General features: G+C 45.6%; 1 protein-coding gene across 2 annotated transcripts in view; it reads left to right on the forward strand.

Moving 5' to 3' along the window:
- Positions 1-23719, forward strand: part of uba6 (ubiquitin like modifier activating enzyme 6) — a 69238-nt gene that overhangs the window by 19809 nt on the left and 25710 nt on the right. For both annotated transcript variants that reach the window (XM_007891981.2, XM_007891982.2), the window contains exons 6-15: positions 486-597; positions 1568-1648; positions 6819-6941; positions 8704-8827; positions 10592-10695; positions 11389-11451; positions 14396-14472; positions 19318-19384; positions 21852-21995; positions 22080-22147. In XM_007891981.2, the coding sequence (XP_007890172.1) occupies positions 486-597; positions 1568-1648; positions 6819-6941; positions 8704-8827; positions 10592-10695; positions 11389-11451; positions 14396-14472; positions 19318-19384; positions 21852-21995; positions 22080-22147 (963 nt within the window). The remainder of the gene's footprint in view (positions 1-485; positions 598-1567; positions 1649-6818; positions 6942-8703; positions 8828-10591; positions 10696-11388; positions 11452-14395; positions 14473-19317; positions 19385-21851; positions 21996-22079; positions 22148-23719) is intronic.

The following is a 23719-nucleotide window of genomic DNA, read 5'->3' on the forward strand; positions in this document are numbered from 1 at the left end:
TGAATGTCTTTTACGAGCGCTGAATTGGACAAACCTCATATTTTTATTATAATAATAATAATAATAATAATCGTTGCATTTGATATAGCGCTTTTCACGTCTTATAGACGTCTCAAAGCGCTTCACAGAATATGCTGTAAAGTGAATTGACCATATATTTGTGGGTGAACGCGGCAGTCAATTACGCACAGCAGTGTCCCACAAACAGTCGTGGATTGAAAATGACCAATTTATAATTGTTTTTGTTTTTGGAGGGATTATTATTAGGCGTGTGGAGTAAGGAAACTTGCCCATGGTTTCGCCCTGCCTGGAATTGAACTCAGGTGTCTCGCTTGGAAAGCGAGTGCTCTAAGCACTGAGCTACAGGACTGCGTATTAATACGATGCTGTACTCATTCTAAAGTTTCAAAAAAAATCAAGCTATTTATGTGAAACATACAGGTCAGAATTATTTTCTTACATCAGCAATCTATTTTAATTTGCAGAGCTAAAGCTACAATTTCACGCCTGGCAGAGCTGAACCCTTATGTCCAGGTTAATGCATCCACTGTCCCTCTGGATGAAAATACAGATTTGACCTTTCTACAAAATTATCAGGTGAGAAGATCTAAATGAAAACCTTACCACTATACCTCTATCTCTGTCCCTCATAGATGCTGCAAAGTAACCACAGATGCAGTTTTACTTGATATTGACTCTGTATATTTTTTTGCTGATAAGCACTTGCCTGTTCATGTGCAGGATTTACCTTGATTAAAGCATGAATACCCTCTACAATGTTTGCTGCTGTCCTCACAAGGATATCTGCTGATACCCTTTTCCCCCTAAATCAGCAATAACAATCTTGTTGACATTACAAGCAGCTGCCAGAGTTTTGATTGACCCTTCAAATTCAGAAAGGGCTGTCAGAGTCTAAAATATGATATTCCAATCTGCGTTTGCAATGTTAATTGCAGTTTAATGATTTTGCATTTGGTATAATGCGTTTGATGTCAAGATGACTCAATCAGTTACAGATGTTTAGTGACTGTGCATTTGCAGAGCATGGCATCCACTTTGCGCACCTCAATTTCTGACAAAAATTTGTTGATTCATGCACTCTGAAAACAGCCAAGAGGTGAATGACCAAATGATCTGAATGACTAAGAAGCTTTCCGTTTTGATTGCTGTAATTTTTTTTGGTCAGCTGGGTGTTTGACGAATGCAGAAACTCATCACCATTTTAAGAGTATTCAAACCAAACAGAGTTCCATGTATATATATATATATATATATATACCACCAATGCATGGAAATTTCCCTGTTTCTGGGATGGAATGCACACTCACTCCCTGGAGGGATGCATCCTAATCTGCACTGGAGTCTCAGCTAGACTGTGAGCTCAAATGTAATGTTGTTGACAGATCACTGATCCCAACTCAGGAAAGAAAAGCAGACAAGTTGATTGTTCCAAGCCGTGGCTGCTAAATGCAGAAACTCTTTCTCCCCCACCTCCTCTCGCCAGAAATTGTAGTGTAATCCAACATTGCATCTTTATTCATAGCAATGTTTTCTCTTTCCTTTCCAGTGTGTGGTTTTGACAGAGACCCAGCTTTCGCTTCAGAAGAAGATCAATGCCTTTTGCCGTTCGCAAGATCCCCCCATTAAGGTAAAAGCTCTATATTACTGAATTAAAGCCATTCGGGTCCCGTAAATAACCAAGGGTCCTGTAAATAACTGGGTCTGTAAATAACCAAGTACTCTGCTTATTAAGCGCTCTGAGACTCTACCCTGGGTGTAGGGTGCTATATAAGTGCAAGTTGTTGTTATTCAATGTTAAATTTTCCATCCGGTATGAAAGCCATCTACGCCATACTAAAAAAGAGGACCATTTGGCATTATTGTATTATTTCTATCTTCCTTTGTACAATTGTGACGAAAGGAACCTACTTCAATGAAAAAAGTGTTTTTTTCACACAGCAAAATTGGACCTTCCTTGGCTTTTAAATAGGAAAGCTATTGTTCTTGCATGAGATTGGGAGAGGGAGTTCATTGAAATTTATTTTGTTGGGTTGCTGTTGCTATAGCTACAAATGATGGATGGCGTCCACTTTATACCATGCACTACGGGCTACGTTTCACCTCCCGTAGGCCATGATGCTCTGCTTTCCCCTGAAAGCCCCCTCACCCGAGCCCCCTCACCCCCGCCCTCCCTCCTCTCTACCCCCAAACCCTCCCCCCTCTGCATCTGTCCTCTCTCTCTGTCCCTCTCGCCTTCTATCCCCACTTGACCCTCCTACAACCTCCCTCTGTTCCAGCCTGGGAATCCTCCGCCGAGCCCACCGTGGCACTCGGCGTTGGCTGTCCAGCAGCAGCCACACCGACTGACCCATTCCCCACCACACTCGCCAGCCACCCCGGACACAGACCCGGGGAGCCAACCTCTCCTCCCTCATCCCCTTACCCCCCACCCCTGCTTCACAACCTGGACTCCCCTCCCCTCCCACACACTCTTCTGTCAACCGCTCTCTCCACATCAGACTACAAAACGTCCGCTCCCTCTGTAACAAGGCCCTGGTCATCAACGATCTCATCCTTGATGAGAGCGTTGACATCATGGCCTTCACGGAAACCTGGCTCACCTCCTCACAGAGGCCACACCACCCGGCTACACCTTCCACCACATCCCTCGCCCCAACCGCCGTGGCGGTGGTGTAGCCCTTATCTCAAGGACACCACTTGCTATATCCCCCTACTCCTCTGGCTCTTTCCCCTCTTTCGAGCACCTCATCCTCCTTCCTCTCACTCAAAATCCTCCTCCTCTACTGGCCCCCTAAAACCTCTCCCTCCTTCATCTCTGATATTTCAACACTTCTTACATCTCTCTGCCTCTGCTCTGATCGCCTCATCATCCTGGGTGACTTCAACCTGCACTTCACCCCCTCCTGCTCCATTTCTTCAGACTTCTCTTCCCTGCTCTCCTCGCTCAACCTTTCCCTCCACATCAATTCCCCCACTCACAGTCACAGCCACCCACTCGACTTGGTGATCACCCGGGGCCTCAGTGTCTCGGATGTCACTATCACCGACAAGGCCGTCTCCGACCACCACTTCATCTCCTTCACCACCTCCATCCCCCTCCCCACCTCCACCAGACCCACCACCATCTTCTACCTACCGCTCCACTCTAGCCTCGGCCAAGTCGTCCTTCTACTCCAGGATAATCCTGGAGGCGAAGAACAACCCCAGGCTACTGTTTTCTAGCACATCCCGACTCCTCCGTCCCCCCCGCCACCCCGCGCAGGTCATCTCCTCCAACCTTCACTGCAAGGAGATGCTGGATTTCCTTGAATCCAAAATCAAGGGAATTCGCTCCGCGGTCACTTCCCCTCCAACATCCACCCACCACCCACCCCTTCCCTCCCACACTCCGACTCCTACCCATCCTCCCCTACACACTTTCGTACCCGTTTCCCCACCCTCTGTCACCAAACTCATCCTATCCCTGAAACCCACCACCTGCTCCCTTGACCCCATCCCCACTCCACTCCTTATCTCCCAGCTCCACCTCCTTGCCCCACATATCACAGACATCGTCAACCTGTCCCTCTCCTCTGGCTCTGTTCCCATTCCCTTAAAAACTGCCACCATCACTCCCACCTTGAAAAAACCCTCCCTTGATGCGTCGCAGCTATCAAGCTACCGGCCCATCTCCAACCTCCCCTTCCTGTCCAAGGTCCTGGAACGAGTTGTCGCCTCCCAGCTGCGCTCTTTCTTCTCCACCCATTCATTATTCGAACCCCTTCAGTCGGGTTTCCGTGCTGCCCATAGCACAGAAACTGCCCTGGTCAAGGTCACCAATGACATCCTGACCATCTGTGACCAGGGCTCCCTCTGCCTCCTCGTCCTCCTCGACCTATCGGCAGCATTCGATACGGTCGACCATGCTATCCTCCTCCACCGCTTGTCCTCCCACCTCAACCTTCAAGGCCCTGTCCTTGAGTGGTTTAGGTCGTACCTCTCCCACCGTCTTCACTTTGTTTCCACGAACGGCTTTTCCTCCAGCCCCCGCACTGTCTCGTGCGATGTCCCTCAGGGCTCTGTCCTCGGTCCCCTCCTCTTCACCCTCTATATGCTCCCCCTGTGGTGACATCATCCGCAAACATGGGGTTAACTTCCACATGTATGCGGATGACACCCAACTCTACCTTTCCTCCTCTACCCTCAACTCCACGACCACCGATGTCCTGACAGCTGCCTGTCCGACATCGAGTCCTGGACGAGAGACAACTTTCTTCAGCTCAACGTGCGTAAAACTGAGGCCCTCCTGATTGGCTCACGTCAGCGCCTCCGCACCTCAGATACTGACAGCATCAGCATCCAAGGCTGCACTCTCCACCTCTCAAAGCCAGTCAGGAACCTCGGCGTTTTGTTCGATCCTGAGCTGTCCTTTCTCCCTCATATCCGCACCACAACTGGCACCGCCTTCCATCACCACCGGAACATCGCCAGACTACGGCATTACCTCACCCCTCACGCTGCTGAAACTCTGGTCTACGCCTTTATCACCTCAAGGCTGGACTATGGGAACTCTCTCCTCGTCGGCCTTCCCGCCACCTCCCTCCACAAGCTGCAGGTCATTCAGAACTCTGCAGCTCGTGTACTGTCCCGCACCAGGCTTCGGGACCACATCACTCCCACCCTCGCTCGCCTCCACTGGCTCCCCATCCCCCAGAGGATCGAATTCAAGATCCTCATCCTCACCTACAAGGCCATTCACGGCCTTGCTCCCCCCTACCTCTCTGACCTACTATCCCCCTACTTACCTGCCCGTACCCTCCGTTCCTCTGGCTCCGGTCTGCTCCACATCCCCCGCCCCAACCGCCCTACCATCGGTGGCCGGGCCTTCAGCCTCTCAGCCCCTAGGCTCTGGAACTCTATCCCCCAGTGCCTTCACCGCCTCCTCCCTTTCCTCCTTCAAGGCCGGTCTCAAGACCTTTCTCTTCGACCGTGCCTTCAGCTCCCCTCTCGACTCTCTACCCCCTCCTCGCTCCCTCCCTTCACCCTGACCATTTCCCTCCCAATGCTCGGGTCCTGACCCAACTGTACAGTGCCTTGGGACGTCCTCCTGACGTGAAAGGCGCTCTATAAATGGAATCTTGTTGTTGTTGTTGAAATGCACACTCCATCCTTTTGTGACCCTCAATTATCCTTTCTACCCCACATTGGTGCCATGACCCGCTTTGCCTTCCCCCACCTCCGCAACATTGCCTGGCTCCACTACTGTCTCACACTGCAGGCCGCCGAAATCTTCATACACACATTCATAACATTCAGGCTTGACTATGCAAACTCCCTGCTTGTCGGCCTCCCCATCTCCTCCCTCCATAAGCTGCAGATATCCAGAACTCTGCAACCCTTTGCCTGACTCCACTGGCTTCTCATTACACAGAGAATACAGTCCAAGATCCTGGTCTTCACCTTCAAAGCCCTCCATGGCCTCGCTGCCCCCTACCTCTGCGACCTCCTAACCCTCTACCAACCTACCCGCTCACTCTGCTCAGCGGGCTCCAGCCTGCTTTACGTCCCCCACCTCACCCGCCCCACCATTGGTGGGCGGGCCTTCCACCACTCTGCCCCCACCCTCTGGAACTCCATCCTGCAGTCCCCCCGCCTTGCCCCCTCCCTTGGCACCTTCAAGACCCATCTCAAGACCTTCCTCTTTGACTGTGCCTTCGATCAACCTCCTTCCCCCCCTGCCCTCCCCGTCCCAACCCCCAGCTCGGGTCCGAAACACTGATTGTCCAGCGCTTTGGGACATTCTCCCGAAGTGAAAGGCACTACACAAATGTAATTTTGTTGTTGTTGTTGAAATTTGGAACATCCCTGTGCACTTGCAGACAAGGCACTGTTGATGATGGACTAGCCATCTTGGCTTATTAGCAGGCCTTGGAGGAGGTCTCTCAGCCCAGCTAATGGGCAGGATCCTCCCATTAAGGTACAAGCTCTGTATTCCTGAATTAAAGCCATTCGGGTCCTGTAAATAACCAATTACTTTCTTATTTGGATTCTCTTAACCCATCAAGCCATGGTCCTACAAGAACAACAAGGTTCCATTTATAGAGCGCCTTTCACGTCGGGAGGACATCCCAAGGCCCTGTACAGTTGGGTCAGGACCCGAGCAGGGGGGAAGTGGTCAGGTTGAGGGGAGGGAAGGGAGGGAGCGAGGAGAGGGTAGAGAGTCGAGAGGGGAGCTGAAGGCACGGTCAAAGAGAAAGGTCTTGAGACCGGCCTTGAAGGAGTAAAGGGAGGAAGCGGCGAAGGCACTGGGGGATAGAGTTCCAGAGCCCTAATGGTTAGGTTAGGCCTTAATTGAATAAGCAGTCAATGTTCGCAATGGTTTTAGTTGGTTAAACTCCTGCAGAACCCCAATGTACACTCAGATCCAAGGCATGGCTCTTTCCAACCTCGGTCTAAACTCTCTGGAATGAGGTACGTAGTGTACATCCTTCCAGTAAGGGAATGCACACTCCATACCAGGCAAATGCAAATCTCAGTTGTTTGTTTTAAATACATTTAAGCATAGAATGGACATGTGTGTCAGACACACAACTGACTAAAACAAAATAAAACAAAATACCGTTGAGAATGATGTTGGATGGATCAAAGAGGTTGTGCCTCTGGCTGATCCAGGAATAGTTGATGTGTAAAATTAGAAATTTAAATAGACTCCAGTATGAACGTGCACATTCCTTGCCTTGTTTTTCATGCCAAGGATTACTGTAGTCCACAGAGCTATCTTGGTGAGAGTTTTGATCATGTTTTTTTGCTGCTTCTAGTTCATCAGTGCTGATCTGTATGGAGTCTTCTGCCGTGTCTTCTGTGACTTTGGGGATCATTTTGAAGTATCTGATTCCAACGGAGAAGAACCAAAGGAAATCTTCATTCACAATATAACCCAGGTATTGCCTGCAGAAAGTGTGCTTGTCCTTGTGTTGGGCCTGTAATATTGCAAGTTCTCCATCAGCCTCACCTGCAGGTGTAGAAGTAGAAAACGGCAAATGTTGAAAATCTGAAATAAAAATAAGAAATTGCAAGAAATGCACAGCAGATATGAACACTGAAGATAAGATAATATTTTGGACCTTCATCGTAATTGAGGAGTCTCTTGTAAAATTAGTAGAATATGTGAACTTCTGACTTCCTTACAACCATGGAAATGTATTGTACTTATATTGCTTATACCTTCGGATGATATACTCTTGCTGAGGTGCCAGCAACTAGAATGCTAAAGATTTTTGTATGAGCCTCATGGACTTATCCACCAGGAATAGATTTAAAGTAAATTATGCCATTCACTCCCCTCCATAACTCTGTCTATCCCTCCAAAAATGTTGGTGAGGTTAGGAGATGCATAGACCTCCTGTTCACATGATATGAATGTTTCATCTTAATTTAACAACAACTTGTATTTGTATAACATCTTTTACACGGGGCAGCGTCTTGGAGTGATAACCGTACTTATTACAGGCAATAATAAGCCATTTGGCCGTGAAGCCATTAAAATTCCATTTAGACGCCCACAAAGGATATTGTGCAGAAGCTTTTTGAATATGATATTTATGACATGAGTGAAGGACACCACATAGCAAATGAGCAGTTACTGAAGTCTGTTTTTACAGGTTAGTTGTGCAGCACAAGACTAATTAATAGTTCCCCACATCCTGTCACCTCACTGAAACACTGAAACCCTCCATCCCCACCTGTACCCCACCTGCCCCAATGTAATTTTGTTGTTGTTAGGTTTTTTTCTCACACGGTTAGAATAAAATTCATTTTCACATAAATATAAAAATAATCCTTGCATTTGATATAGCGCTTTTCACGTCTTCTAGACGTCTCAAAGCGCTTCACAGAATATGCTGTAAAGTGAATTGACTGTATATTTGGGGGCGAAACATGGCAGCCAATTGCCTACAGCAGTGTCCCACAAACAGTCGTGGATTGAGTGACCAAATTGTTATTTATTTATTTCTTTGAGGGATTAATATCAGGCAAGTGGAGTAAAGAAACCTACTCCCAAGGTTTGGCCCTGGCAAGAATCAAACCCAGGTCTCTCGCTTGCGAGGCGAGTGCTGTAACCACTGAGCTACAGGACTCCATCTGCTTGAGTTAGTGGCTATTTATTGCAGCAAGTATTTCTTTAAACATGTGTAATAACCAGCTGGAATGAGTTACAACAACAACAAAATTACATTTATAGAGCGCCTTTCACGTCGGGAGGACGTCCTAAAGCACTGAACAGTCAGGGGTCGGGGCCTGAGCATGGAGGAGGGGTGGTGTAGGGATAAGGGAAGGCAAAGAGGTGGGAGGGAGACCAAAGGCACGGTTGAAGAGAAAGCTCTTGAGACCGACCTTGAAGGAGGCAAGAGAGGAAGCGATGAGAAAGGACCATGGGATGGAGTTCCAGAGTGTGGGGGCAGAGAGGCTGAAAGCCCGGCCACCGATGGTAGAGCGGCTTGGGCGGGAATCTTGGAGCAGATCGGAGCCCGATGAACGGAGGGAGCGGGCAGGTTGGTAGAGAGTCAGCAGGTTAGAGAGAAAGAAGGATGATGGAGGCCAAGATCCCGAATCATTTCAGAAGCAACTTTTGCTATAATGCGGGTGATTATTCTGGGGAAAGAGCTTCTTCATCTGTACCTCTTGTGAATATTCCTTTTGCAGTGCAATCCTGGAGTTGTGACGTGCATGGACAATCGGACGCATGGGTTGGAAACAGGACAGTTTGTGACTTTTCGGGAAATCAATGGGATGTCAGAGTTGAACAGGACTGCGCGGCAAATAACAGGTAAGATGTTCCATTTATACAATTATTTGCAAAGTGGCTTTACTGGAAGCCTATTCCTGCAATACAAATACAAAAGAGACCCTCTGAGTCAGAAGGTGGTAGGTTGAAGCCAGTCGTCAAATCTTTGATCTCACAGTACTGCGGAACCAAACAAAATTTTCATTCAGAATGTAACAAGAGTTCCTGTGAAACTCTGTTTGCTTTGGTTCTCTTCAACATGGTGATGAAATTACACACATGTGACACCTGGCTCACTTATTTTTTTAAAAAAGCTAACAGTGGAGTGCTAGTGATTTGCTGCACTGTTGAAAGTGCTGTTCTTTAGATGAGATGTTAAACCAAAGTCCCATCTGCCTGTTCAGGTGGATTTCAAAAGGTCTCTGGACAGAGAAGAGAGTTTTTCCTGGTGTCCTGACTAACAAACCCCAAGTAAAATTGATCATTAGCTTCAGGGCTGTTTGCGGGAAATTGTTGTGTGTTAATTGGCTTTGTTGTGCATATGCAAAGCAGGAAGTAACTTTGGTATCAACCTTTTGTCCTGGTGGAGAGAGTACGCTTTCCATTCCAGACCCAGGGAAATTTCCATGTGTAGGTGCCATAAATGTGTGGAATCTGTCTGCTTTGGTTCTCTTGAGTGTGAAATGATGGATTTACACATGTGTCAGACACCCGGCTAACGTGAAAAAAACTACTCCAAAAATCCATATTCTCTAACTCACTTTTTTTTATATAAAAGCTGCAGAACCATAAAAAATCGCTATATAACAGATGGATATTTCAGAGGTTCTCAAACTATAGGGCGTTCACCAAGGGGAGGCGCCAATTGTATGCCTCCCAACAGTCCTGGGTTTCAGGACTGGCTCCATGTCCCAGCAAAGCCACTTTCCTGACAACCAAATCCACAACGACAATTCCTGCTGCAACAATCCCCGTGACAACTTTGTTGGGCGGGTAGACATCCAGACTGATTGACACGGGTGTAGAACATTACTAGGCTCCGGTCTGAATCAGGCCACCAATCGGAGTGCAAGGAGGGAGGTGGACTGCTTTATGAAATACAATTAGTGCTTTTGACACTCGTGCTCTTATTATAACTATATTTATCAAACCCTTTTACTTTATTATTGCAAAGTATAGGATTTTCAGTTCTTTGTGTTGTTTTAATAAACTATGGGGGCGCAATTTTTTTCTTCTTAGCTTATGTTCTTCTTAGTTCACTGTGACAAAGTTTGAGAATCCTGGGAAATTTGACCAATCAAATCTTTGCTGGTGAAAGAACCGACAGTTGTTATCCAAGTTCGATGTGTACTCCCCTGCACTATGGGGCCAAATGCTTTACAAGGTTTGCATCAAATCAGTTTAGGAGTGCCGTGTAGCCTCCACATTGCTGTGTGCTGCCTGCCACGAATAAAAACAATAGCTATTCATATAAGCACCTGTTAACCTGTCATTATATTTTCATTTACAGACAGAAACAGAATGCAGTGGTTGGGAGTTCTGGGTTATTTATCTCTTTGAATAATTGTACAATTGAACAATGAATTTGTTCATTCATTGAGACCATTATAGAACTCCATGCACAGTTCTGTTACTCCTCCTTATCTGAGTATTCACACACCCAAGTCCTTAGTTGTATGCTGGAGCCAGTGAATCGTTTCAATAGGATAAAATAGGCAATGTTTCTGTGCCTTAGAATTTTATCAAAGTTTAACTGTTCTGCTCAACATAATTTTTCAGTAACATCAGTGCTATGTTTCTTTTCAGTTGTGTCCCCATATTCTTTTAGTATTGGAGATACATCAAACTATAAACCATATTTACATGGAGGAATTTCTTTGCAGTTGAAAATATCCAAAAAGTTTACTTTTGTAAGTATTTGATTATGTCTGGTACAATACATGCACCATAAAACACAATATTGGGGGTACCTCTAATGCAAGTCTTGTGTCTTGGAGGAAACCTATGGCATTTCTATAACTCCTCTTTCTATCTGGGCTATTATACACCCAAGTACAGGGAAGACCTGTTATAATATTGAAGTTCATCAAATCCAAATCAGCACTATAACATGTTGTGAGTCACTGCACCTGACTAAAACTGTCCACACACCAGCCAGTTGTGCATGCTAATAACATAGACAACTGCATTCACAACAAAATACAGTTATTACACTTTACAATAATTCCATTGAAGTGCTTTGAGATATTTTGACATTGATAAGAACAGTTGCAAGGATTATTATTTTTATCGTCTCCATTCAACATCCCTTCTGTATGCTGCACACAAGAAGTGATGTCTGTGTTTCCCTATGGGTGCGTGTTTTGATGTGCCTCTAACGTGGTGAATGATCACGGTTATAGGGGGAAATGTGGATTTTATGGACCGTAACTGCCGTGTTATAATGCACAGTACTGAATTTATTATGTTTTTCTTTTTGTTTTCAAATATTATAAGAGTATCACGTGAACTATGTGCCGCCTTAATCCAAATCTCTATTGTGAATGTTTCTGATTGTCTCACTTTGTCTTTGTGGCTAAATTTACATGATTTACCCCACTTAGGAAAATATGGAGACACAACTTTTGGATCCTCAATGCTTGATAGTAGACTTCAGCAAACCTGAGGTGAGATTTCCTGGTTTCATTGCGGTGACGACAGTTCAAAGAATTAAATTAGAAATATATTTTTCTTAGCCATCTGCTGTTTGGCAAAACAAATTTGTCTAAACAAGTAAAAATGTCTTCTCAGAAGATGAATTTAATGCCGCTTTCAAAGAGCTGCAGCTTTAATACAGCACTTCAATGACTTGGCTGAAAACACAATTCACAATTAATTATTGGAGCTTACTAAACTTATATTCTCAGAATAATTTTCTACAAAGCCTGCAATGACAGCGTCTTTAAATTGAAAGAAACATCTTGAAGTTTGTTTCAGAATTAAGTGAGTTAGAAATTATGTGCGAAGTGAATATGTAGGAAAACATGGCATGTAATTTGCACCAATGACATTGTAGAAATAGTAGTGAGATGAGTTGCCAATGAATTTGAATTATACTTTATAAATTATATTTTATAAGAATAAGAATATTCCTTATATTTGATATAGCGCCTTTCACATTGGGAGGGCACTTTCCGCAAAAAAAATTTGGTAAAATGGAGTGACTTTTGTGGGCAAGCTACATTTGATATTAATCGCTTACACTAGGTAAAGCTACACAGGCAAGAAGGTTGCAGGTTTGAATTCAAGTCTGTGCTGAATTAGCTCATGACAGCAAGGATGACAGCAAGGATGAAAGTTGGAGCTCTACATTGGCCTTGGCCCCTGGGTGATGGTGGATGTTAAACTGTATCCCAGCAAAATCAGTGCCTTCAGAAGACAAATCAATAACAAAAGTAAATACAATATAGCATCTTTAACATCAAGAAGACAGAAATCTCAAAGCACTTTGCACAGTTTGCTGGATACCGAAGCTGGGAGATAACCAAAAGCACAATTAAGAATTAAGTCTTCAGTCAAGCTTTCAAAGTGGGATGGGAGAGGCTGAGTCGGATGGATTCCAGGATGGAGTTCCAGAGAGTGGGGGCAGAATGGCAAAACGTTCCCCTGTCAAAGGTCGATCATTAAACAGACCAATTATTATTTCGGACAGAGGCTCCAACTGTTGTTAGCTGAAAATGTCAGCTTTACTAGTTACCTTGCAGGTTCATTTTGGAAAGTTGGAAAAACATAAGGCAGCAGGTCAATGTTCTTTCTGGTCTGTGCGATAAGGGCTAAATGTGTCATATTACCAGAGGTTACCATGGACACTGCTGTGTGCGTCACTTAATCAGTGAGAAAAATGAGGGAAATAAGAAGCTGGAGCTATGTTATCCTGTCTGAACCGTGAAAGGTCAGTTCAAGTGTACCTTCACCTTCAAAGCCTGTGTGCAGAGGAACATGTGTCCCTGAGAGTTTTCTAGACTCTCTCTGATTATTAACATTGGTTTGAAAACAATCAAGCACTCAGATTCTGAACATTGCAAAAATACAATGTGCAAAAAAATACCTCTGGAGATGCTTGGAGTCACGCAGAGTTTTCTTTTCAGTTAGTTTGTGTCACAGAGCATCTGCAGCTTTTGAGATGTCAGATGTTCTTGATTTGTTTTCAGTCTTTGAGCATAAATTTGAGTATTTCATCCACAAAATATACAGTCAATTCACTTTACAGTATATTCTGTGAAGTGCTTTGAGATGTCTCGAAGACGTAATAAGGCCAAATGCAAAGATTATTATTATAAATGATAGAGAAGGAAAAGTAGATGTTTACCCACACATAAATGCATCTTGTGGCACGAACTGCAAGGATTATTATATTATTATTTAGGAAAGCAAAGTGCACCTAGTATGGTGACTATGGAATGAAATGCCCTTGGAAGGCACGTTATTTCAGAAAATTCAAGAGGGAGTTAAATACCTAAGTTATTTATGAAGAAATCTGTTGAGGTGCTCAAAACCTGATAAGCTTGAATGAAAGTTGTTACCACCTGGGGCTTTTTAGCCAGGTATTAATGCTATCTTTATTCAGAAGTCGGGGGTGGCATGGAAATTTCAAATAATGGATGTTGTGAAGAATGGTCTTCATCTTCAACATTCTGGAAAGCCAACCATTGATGTCTAATATGTGGTGATTCATAACTGGATTCCTTAGAGGAACCCAAAGTACTCACAAAAACTTCACATGATAGAATCCACTTTTGGGGCAGAGTTTCCACTTAATCAGTGCTTCTGGTTACCCACTGATTCCTTATTAGTAGGGATCCCGCTGAAAATCATCATATGTTAGTTATTTTAATCCCGTTTAGAATACTGGGGCTGTTTGGTAGTAACTGCTATATTCAACATGTGATCTTAAGCAACATTTTTGCAGCTGGAGAATGGAATGAAGATATCATGCTTAATAATAATAATCCTTACATTTGATACAGCGCCTTATCACGTCCTCGTGATGTCTCAAAGCCTTTCACAGAATATACTGTGAATTGAATTAACGCAGCAGCCAATTGTGCACATCAGTGTCCCACAAACAGTCGCAGATTGAATGATCAAATTATTTAATTTTTTATACGGGATTATTACCCCCAGGGAGACAACTGTGTTCCTACTTGCTAGGTAAAAGGAGGCGTGTGGAGTAAGAAAGTTGCCTAGGATTTCGCCCTGTCCAGGATTCAAACCCAGATCCTCTCGCTTGCAAGACGAGTACTCTAATCTCTAAGCTACAGGGATCCACTCCGGACTGTAAAATAGTAGATTGCTCATTTTATGGCCATTTTGAGGACATTGATGTGCACAAATTGTGCACATTCACCTAAAAAATACCCAGTCAGTTGATTTCACAGTATAATTTTATGTTTTGAGACTTCTCGACATAGTAATGAAGCACTATATCAAACGCAACGATTAATATTATGATTATTGTGCATCTAAAGTTCCAGATTGTTTTACATTCCTACGGTTACAGTCTGTCCAATACAGATTTTTCTCTCTCAGGCAATCAGTCATGTATTTGTTGATTCATTTTTTTTTTAACAGGCGCCGTTGCAGATTCACACAGCTATGCTGGCCTTGGATATGTTTCAGGAGCAGCACAAGCGCCTGCCAAATATAGGGTAACTGTCTGGGTTTGATTCATGTTACGTGGGATCAAAGATGAGTCTAGCCATTGTGGAGGACGGTTAATAGTGGCATTAGATTCATTTGGATTACAGATTATTTTAAATGGTTGTGGAAAAGAACATAATGCCACTGTTAGTACACAATTAGAATATCAGTTTGTGGAATGGGTTTCTCCTGCTGTCCTGGGCAACAATTATCAGATTAATTGGTCTTTTACTTTTGGCATCCGCAATTTTTTCACTGAATCTGCAAAAATAACCCTCCATCACTGCGAAATCAAACACCTCCCCGCCCCGCTCCGAAAACCTGTACAAGTGAAGTTTGGTTGAAGCGCAGAATTTGCTTTTGTGCGTATGTGTCTGCGTAGGGGTGCATGTGTGTTGAGAGACAGAAACATTGGATGAGGGCATGATTTAGGTTGAGATGCTCTTGGACTCTTATTACTCTGTTGATTCTTAGTCATAAGATCTGTACTCCAACCTGAAGGATTAAAAGGGGTAATGATGGGCCATATTGCTCCTTCCACTCAACGGGCTCTGGTCTGCTTCACATCCCCCAACCAACCTGCCCCATCATTCGCAATCAGGCCTTCAGCCTCTCTGCCCCCACGCTCTGGAACTCCATCCCACAGTCCCTTCGCCTCGCTCCTTCCTTTGCTTCAAGGCATGTCTCAAGACCTTCCTCTTCGACTGCGCCTTCGGTCACCCTTCTACCCTTCCTGCCCTCCACCCTCCCTATCCCATTCCTCTGCTTGGGTCCAAATCCCTGACTGTCCAGCACCTTGGGACATCCTCCCAACACGAAAGGAGTTGTACAAATGTAATTTGTTGTTGCTGATTAACCCTCTGCAACAAACCAACACAAATTGTTTGCTATAGATGCAGAATAATGCTATTGTCAGACTTGCCAGCTCCTTCAGATGAGACATTAAACCTTCAGCCTGTTCAGATGGATGTTAAAGATCCCATGGTACTGTTTGAAAGTGAAAAGAGTTTTTCCCAGTGTCCTGGCCAATGATTCCCCACCCCCAAAAATTGGTGACTCACTTCATGGCTGTTTGTAGGACATTCATTTGGGAAAAATTGGCTGCTGCATTCACCTAAACAATACACAGTCACTCCCCTTCACAGTAAAAGCTGTGATGTGCTTTACGACATAATAAGGCAATGTATTATATGCAAGGATGATTATTATTATCATTTGCTGTGCGGAACTACAAGTACAGAGCTAAGCAGGGGAGGTCAGAATCAGGCTAATCTGACATCTTGCTTTTCCCATAGGAATCCAAACTAGACATCGATAGCAAGAAATCTATAAAAGCTGTTATTAAATGCTTGCCAAAGAGCTGTTCCTAAAATTTGTGCAAAAATGTGCAGAGCAGCATCATTGATCACTCGAGACGATACGGATGAGAGCAGCTGAATAGTTGCTAAACATTACCTAATAGTAGGAAAATCTGAGAGGAAAAAGCAAAGATTTTGGAATATTTGTGGGAACAGCGGTCATTTAATGGATAATTATTAATAATAATGTAAAGGATATTAATAATAACCCTTGCATTTGATATACTGCTTTATCACATCGTTGAGACGTCTCAAAGAGCTTCCCAGAAAAGTGTGTATTTTATGGGCAAAATGCGGCAGGCAATTGCACACAGCAATGTCTCACAAACAGTCGTGGATGGACTGACCAATTTTTTAAAATATTATTTTAAGGAAATAATATTAAAGGTTATGCAGAAAGAGCAGCAGAATAGGATTGGAAGCTTCAGGATCTTGGGGGGGGCGGAAGCTAGCATTGGGACAAGCATAATGGGCCTTCATTTGTGCTGTAGACTTTCTATGATTTGAATCACTTTCACAACCGGTTTCAAACAAACTTCCGTTAGCTGATTATTTTCAGCTATGGTAAATTCTGTTTCGCTACAGGCAAAATGTCAGTAACCAGAGATTCATCATACAGCATATGGTGAAGTCAATCCAACATATATTATAAAAAGTCCCTAAGTATTATCTCCAGGTATTCTCTCTGCACAGAGGCCGAAAGCAAAGAGGGGATTTCACTTAGAATAGATTTTAAAGCTGAGATTTATTCAGTTTAATTTTGTTGTCACTTTGTCTCTTCTAATGGCTTTTCCTCTGACCTACTCACAGTCACGTGCAGTGTTCCTCAGCGCTCTATCTAGGCTTCTCTCTATTTCCTCACCTATATGCTCTCCCTCTATTACATTGTCCACAGGCATGAAACAACATCTTATATAGCGTCCGCCGTTCAGGGCAGCGTCTCAGAGGGTTTAACAGTGCTGGAGCCTGACTCTGAGCCGGGGGTGGGGGTTGAGATGACCGTAAGCACGCTTGAAAAGGAAGGTTTTCAGCTGGGATTTGGAAAAGGGGAGAGAAGGGGCAAGACGGAGGGATTGAGGGAGAGTGTTCCAGAGTTTCGGGGCATAGTGGCTGAAAGCATAGTGGCGACCTCCGGTGATGGAGCACAGAGTGCGAGTGATAAGCAGGAGGCTGGTGCTAGTCGAGCGGAGGCGCCAGATGGCGGATTGGGAAGTGAGGAGGTCGGAGAGATAGGGAGGTGCCAGGGAGTGAATGGATTTGAACACGAGTAGGAGGAAGTTGATCCATTCGGTGATCGGGAGCCAGTGGAGCTTGGCCTGAACTGAGGTACGGTTGGAGGCGGACAATGTAGCGGAGGTGGAGGAAGGCGGTCCTGGTTAGGGACTGGATGTGGGGGAGGAAGGACAGCTGAGGATCGAACCGGATGCCTAGATTGCCCACTGATTTGGTGAGTGTGAAGAAGAGCCTAGGGAGGTTGAGGAGTTAAGATCCACAGGAGTGAAGACGTTGACGGGAGCCAAGGAGTATGGCTTCCATCTTGTCCACATTCAGCTGCAGGAAGTTTACACTTATCCAGGCCCTGATGTCTGCCAGACATGCTGATAGAAAATTGGCGGACCTGGAGTTGGTACTGGAGGAGGCAAAGTAGATTTGTGTGTCATGCGCAAACATGTGGAAGTTTACCCCGTGTCTGCAGATGACATCACCCAGAGGGAACCTAGAGATGAGGAAAAGAAGAGGGCCAAGGATGGAGCCCTGGGGTATCCCGCAGGTGACTTGGCGAGAGTGGGATGAGAAACCATTTGCTGAGATGAAGTGGAGGCGGTTGGTTAAGTAGGACTCGAACCAGGCGAGTGCAGTTCCTCTCAGATGGATGAGGGAGGACTGTAACGAGGAAGGGTAGGTTGGAAATGGCACTGTAGTGTGAGAGATTAGAGAGGTCGAGGGTGGATTTTTTTGAGGAGGGGTGATAACAATCCCTCAAAAAAAATGAATGAATTGGTCTCATCAATCTACGACTGTTTGTGGGACACTGCTGTGCGATTTGGCAGTCGCGTTTCAGCCCGCAATTATACAGTCAATTCACTTTACAGTCTATTCTGTGAAGCGCTTTGAGATGTCTAGAAGACGTGAAAAGCCTATATCAAATAAAAGGATTATTACTGTTATTATTTATTATAACAGCGTTTTTCAGGGGGAGTGGAACAGAGCCTGAGGAGAGAGACAAGTTGGCCGTGTTGCCTCAGCAGGGGTGAGAGGAGGGGGAGTTGAGCGACCAGCCTGGGTGGGGAGGGTGGTGAAGGTGGTGATTGATTGAGAGGGAGGAGGGAGAAATGGGGGCAAAGGAGTGTAAAGAAGGAGGAGTGGCAGGAGCCGTGGCAGAGGGAGAAGGCGGTGTGGATGGGTGGGATGGAAAGGAACATGGGAGGACGATTCAGCCAAGTGGATGTTTTCAATCTTTGAGGCGAAGCAGTCTAGGACCTCTTCGTACTTGGCATTTGATGTGAGGATAGAGGGAGCTTGAGCAGGTGCACAGAAGAAGTGATGAATGGTGGAAAACATCAAGTCTTGGATGAGCATTAACTTTCTCCCAAGTAAGCGTCAACAAAACCGAGGCTCTCCAGCTCAGCTAGCGCTACAGCCAACGTTACCAACACTTCAGCTCGAAGCCACTACAGAATTTCGGCATTTTGTTTGACCCTCAACTCTCCTTTAAGGCTTTCATCCAATCCCTGAACAAGTCTACCGTCCTCCCACCTCCGCACCATCTCCCGCCTCCTCCACTATCTTAGCCCCACGCAGCTGAAACCCTCATCCATGCCTTTGACACCTCCAGACTTGCATCTTGGGGTCTCCCGAACTTTACCCTCCACGGGGTTCAGATCATCCAAAACTCCACAATCGTCCACCATTCTCTCCCGCACTAAGCTCCACAAACCTATCGTGCCCATCTTGGAGTCCATAGCGTAGTGGCTAACATGCTTGCCTCGCAAGTGAGAGAACCCAGGTTCGATTCCCGGCTGGACGAAACCTTTGGCAAGTTTCCTTACTCCACACACCTCTGTTTACCTAGCAGTAAATAGGAACCTGTTTGCTTGTCAATTGGCGTATGGCTTTTCCCCCTGCTCTCTGGAGGTCTCCACCAAAATCTCTCCACCGTGTTCCCTCCATCTTCTTTCAAAACCCATCTAAAAACCTATTTCTTTGACTGTGCTTTGATCCACCTTGCTCTCACCCTCTATCTTTTACGTGAAAGCCATGATATAAGAGGAAATTATTGTTGTTGTGAGTGCCATTTTAGAGATGTTTTGTAGTCAGAGAAGCAGAGTGCTATTGTTTAGTTTCAGCTGGAATCACGATTTAAAATTATTGTCACTCATACAATTTTCTTTTCTTGGCTGTTATTGAGTTTGTACCTTACAATTGTGTCTGAGTGCTGTTAGGAATAAATTTACCAAAATAGCAGATTTTGAGCTGAGANTTTTTTTGCAACAGGTGCCTCCAGGATGCAGATGAGCTGGTGAAACTGGCATTCACTGTAAATGAAACTATGAAAAATAAGGTGAGTGAAACACTTTGACAACAAACAGCAGCTTAAAATGTTACACTGACTTTCTTCGCTGGAAGCGTAGAAAGTCAGGGTAACATGGTAAGTTGCAGTTGTTGAAACCATATCCTTAACACCCTCAAAAGTCACCTGTGCCAGCCATTTACAATACCTGTTTGTTCAGCACCAGACTGTTGGTTCCTTGCCACTTAGCCAAAATTATCAAGTTTTAAAAAAACGCACACTGGAACTCCACCAAACTCTCCAGTTCCCATCTCATCTCAAACCTCCCCTTCCTCTCCAAGGTGCTGAACTGGTTGTTGCTTCCCAGCTACATCTCCCATCATTCCCTGGATGAGTCCAAACAATCTGACTTCTGTTCCCTGATGCCTACAGTACGAAGTAACCTTGGTCAAAGTCATAAATGACTTCCTCTTTGTCTATGACCAGAGCTCCCTATACCTACTTCCCCTTCTCAACCTTTCCACCAACTTTGATACTGTTGGTTACTCCAGGCTTGCCCACCATTTCTCCTCTGTGGTTCTGCACTTTCCTGGTTCCAATGTCCCAGCGTTTCACTGTGTCTCTAACAGCTTCTCCTCCTCCATTGTGTTCCTCAGGGATCTACTTTGGTTATCCCCGCTTCCTGTTTTCCCCATTACATATTCTGATGGCATGGAGTCCACTTCCATATATACCTGGAACGTCCAACTCCACCTTTGTGCTTCGACCCATGAGTCCAGCTACTCAGACAGATTATGAGTTACTATTTGTGAATCTGGTTGTAAACCTCCATTCCTGTTGAGTAAAGTGCCTTTTGGACATGTGGCAAAACAATTTGTAGAAGTGAGCATTGTCAGTCTGGATCAGTTGGAAGAACTCTCCTCTGAGTCAGAAAACTGTGGGTTCAAACCCCACATTGGAACTGAAACAGTCAAGGCTGACGCTCCAATGCAGTGCTGAGCGTATTGCAATGTGGACTTGCCATCCTTTAGATGAGATGTTAAACCAAGGTCCCGTCTGCATTTTCAGGTGGATGATAACAATTCCATAACTTAATTTAAAAGGACAAGAGAGTTTCCTCCGGTGTCCTGGCCAATAATCCCCAGATAAAATTGCTCATTCACTACATAGCTGTTTATGGGACATTGCTTTGTGCAAATTAGCTGCAGCATTCCAAACTATCCAGAACTCTGCAGCTAATGTCCTCTCCTGCACTGAGCTCTGTAAGCCTCTTCTCCGCTGGTTCCCCTTCCTCCAGCAAATTGAAATCACGATCCCCTTTCTCACCTTTAAATCCCTCCATGGTCTCACCTCAACCTATCTCTGTAACTTACTTGAACCATACTGATCCAGCTACTCCCTTCAGTCAGCAAACACTGGACTACTTCATATCAGTGGGCAGGCTTTCAGCTATTCTGCCCCTACTCTGAATTATATCCCATAGTCCATCCAACTCACTTCCAGCCTCACCTCATTCAAAGTTCGTCTCTTTCTTTCATACTTTCGTCATCTTTCCGCTCCCATCCCCTGCAGTTTCCATTCCCAGCCAGAAGTGCCAGCCAGCAGTGTTAAGCACTTTGAGACATCCTCCCACTGTGAAGGACCTTGTATAAATGTAAATTGTATTATATAACATTCATCCAAAAAATACACAGTCACTAGACTTTACAGTGAATCCTGTGAAGCACTTTGAGACGACCTCCCAACATGAAACATGCTAAATTACGCTTTCATTACATCCCGGCTTGACTCCGCCAACTGCCTACTCACTGGACTTCCCAACTCTTCCCTCCACAAGCTGCAGATTATTCAGAACTCTGCAGCTCGTGTCCTCTCCTGCACCAGGCTCCGGGAACCTATCACCCCCGTTCTTGCCCAGCTTCTCTGGCTCCCCATTGCTCAGAGAATCGAGTACAAAACCCTCGTTCTTGCCTTCAAGGCCCTCCACAGTCTTGCACCCCCCTACCTCTCCGACTTTATAACCCCACATCAGCCTTTCCGTTCCCTCCGCTCGGTGGACAGCAGCCTGCTGCAGGTCCCCCGCACTTCTCGCCCCACCATTGGTGCTCGGGCATTCAGCATCTCTGCCACACACTCTGGAACTCTATCCTGCAATTCCTCCACCTCACCCCCTTTCTTGCCTCCTCCAAGTCCCTTCTAAGGACTTCCCTCTTCGATCATGCCTTCAGCTACTCTCCCATCCCCAACCCACTGCCCTACATCCCTCTTGACCCTAACTCCCAGCTCGGGCCCAAAACCCCTGATAGTCCAGGGTCCTGTGACGTCTTTCCGACTTGAAGTGCTCTGTACAAGTGGAATTTGTTGTTGTTGTATATCAAACACAACGATTATTATTAAGATTTAAAAGAAATCTTGCTGAAATCAAAACTGAAATATTGCCCAAGCTTTCGATGGCATTGCGTTCACTGAGTCCATGTGAATATGACATTTAACCTGTACATATTTGTTTGTGTTTCAGGGGGATGTTAACGAAGAGCTTATTAAGTGTCTTTCACGGACAGCAAAGGGATTCCTGACGCCTCTTGCTGCTGCCTTTGGGGGAATTACAAGCCAGGAAGTCCTGAAAGCATTGACAGGCAAATTTTCCCCTCTTCAACAATGGGTATGTTTTATTGCACAAGTTTGATCTAAAACATTTGACAGCATTTGACCAGTCACTGGTTTATAGGAATTTGCTTTGTTTTAGCTGTATTTTGATGTGATGGAGATTCCTAAGGCTCTTGAAGATATCAGCAGTGATGAGTTCCAACCAAGGTAAGCAGAAAATGTTGATCTTGCAAAACAATTTTTTTAATAATTTCTAACTATATAAGAAAAATTTTAATTAAAATAAAGCAGAGCAGCAGTCCATTGATATGTCTTTAACCTCCATCTCTAACCTCATCTCTAACCTCCCATTCCTCTCCAAGGTCCTGGAATGAGTCGTTGGGTCCCAGCTCCGCTCCTTTCTTTCTCGCCATTCCCTTTTTGAACCCCTCCAATCCGGCTTCTGTGCTGCCCACAGCACGGAAACAGCCCTGGTCAAAGTCACTAATGACATTCTGAACATCTGTGATCAGGGCTCCCTCTGCCTCCTTGTCCTCCTCGACCTCTCTGCCGTTTTCGACACTGTCGACCACTCCATCCTCATACACCGCCTCTCCGCTTTACTCAATCTTCACGGACCTGCCCTTGCCTGGTTCGATTACTGTCTCTCTCACCGTCTCCATTTTGTTGCCTCTAACGGTATCTCATCCAGCCCCCGCACTGTCATGTCTGGCGTCCCCCAGGGCTCTGTCCTTGGCCCTCTCCTCTTTAATATCTATATGCTCCCTCTTGGTGACATCATCCGCAGACATGGGGTCAACTTCCACATGTATGCGGATGACACCAACTCTGTCTTTCTGCCTCACCCTCAACTCCAGGACCACTGCTGTCCTGACAGACTGTCTGTCGGACCTCAAGTCCTGGATGAGGGCAAATTTCCTACAGTTGAATATGAACAAGACTGAGGCCTTCCTGATTGGCTCACACCAGCGCCTCAGCACCTCAGGCTCTGGCAACATCAACCTCCATGGTTGCACACTTCAACTCACCAAGACAGTCAGGAACCTAGGGGTCTTGTTTGACCCTCAACTGTCTTTTCTTCCCCACATCCAACCATGACCCCCTCTGCCTTCCCTCACCTCCTTAACATCGCCCGACTCTGCCACTACCTCACCCCTCAGGCCGCTGAAACTCTTGTTCATGCCTTCATCACCTCCAGGCTCAACTATGCAAATGCCCTGCTTGTCGGCCTTCCCAACTCCTCCCTCCACAGGCTGCAGATAATCCAGAACTCTGCAGCCCGTGTCCTCTCGCGCACCAAACTCCATGACCCCATCTCCCCCATTCTCATCCGACTCCACTGGCTCCCTATCCTTCAGAGGATCCAGTTCAAGATCTTGGTCCTCATCTACAAAGCCCTCCATGGCCTCACCCCACCCTACCTCTGCGACCTCCTAACCCACTACCAACCCGCCCGTTCCCTCCGCTCAGCCGCTACCACTACTCCGCTCAGCCTGCTCCACGTCCCCCGACCCACCCGCCCCACCATTGGCGGGAGAGCCTTCTGCTACTCTGCCCCCAACCTCTGTTTACAACAACAAATTATATTTGTATAGCGCCTGTAGCGTCTGGAGGACGTCCCAAGGCACTAGACAGTCAGGGATCCTCACCCGAGCTGGTGGTTCGGCTCAGGAGGGGTGGAGGACGGGGAGGTTAAGGGTAAGAGGGTGACCGAAGGCACAGTCGAAGAGGAGCTTTTGAGACTGTTTACACTCTCCCTGCGCTTCTTTGCACTGCTCT

The sequence above is a fragment of the Callorhinchus milii genome, unplaced genomic scaffold, assembly GCF_018977255.1.
Source record: "Callorhinchus milii isolate IMCB2004 unplaced genomic scaffold, IMCB_Cmil_1.0 Scaffold1, whole genome shotgun sequence".
NCBI lineage: Eukaryota > Metazoa > Chordata > Chondrichthyes > Chimaeriformes > Callorhinchidae > Callorhinchus > Callorhinchus milii.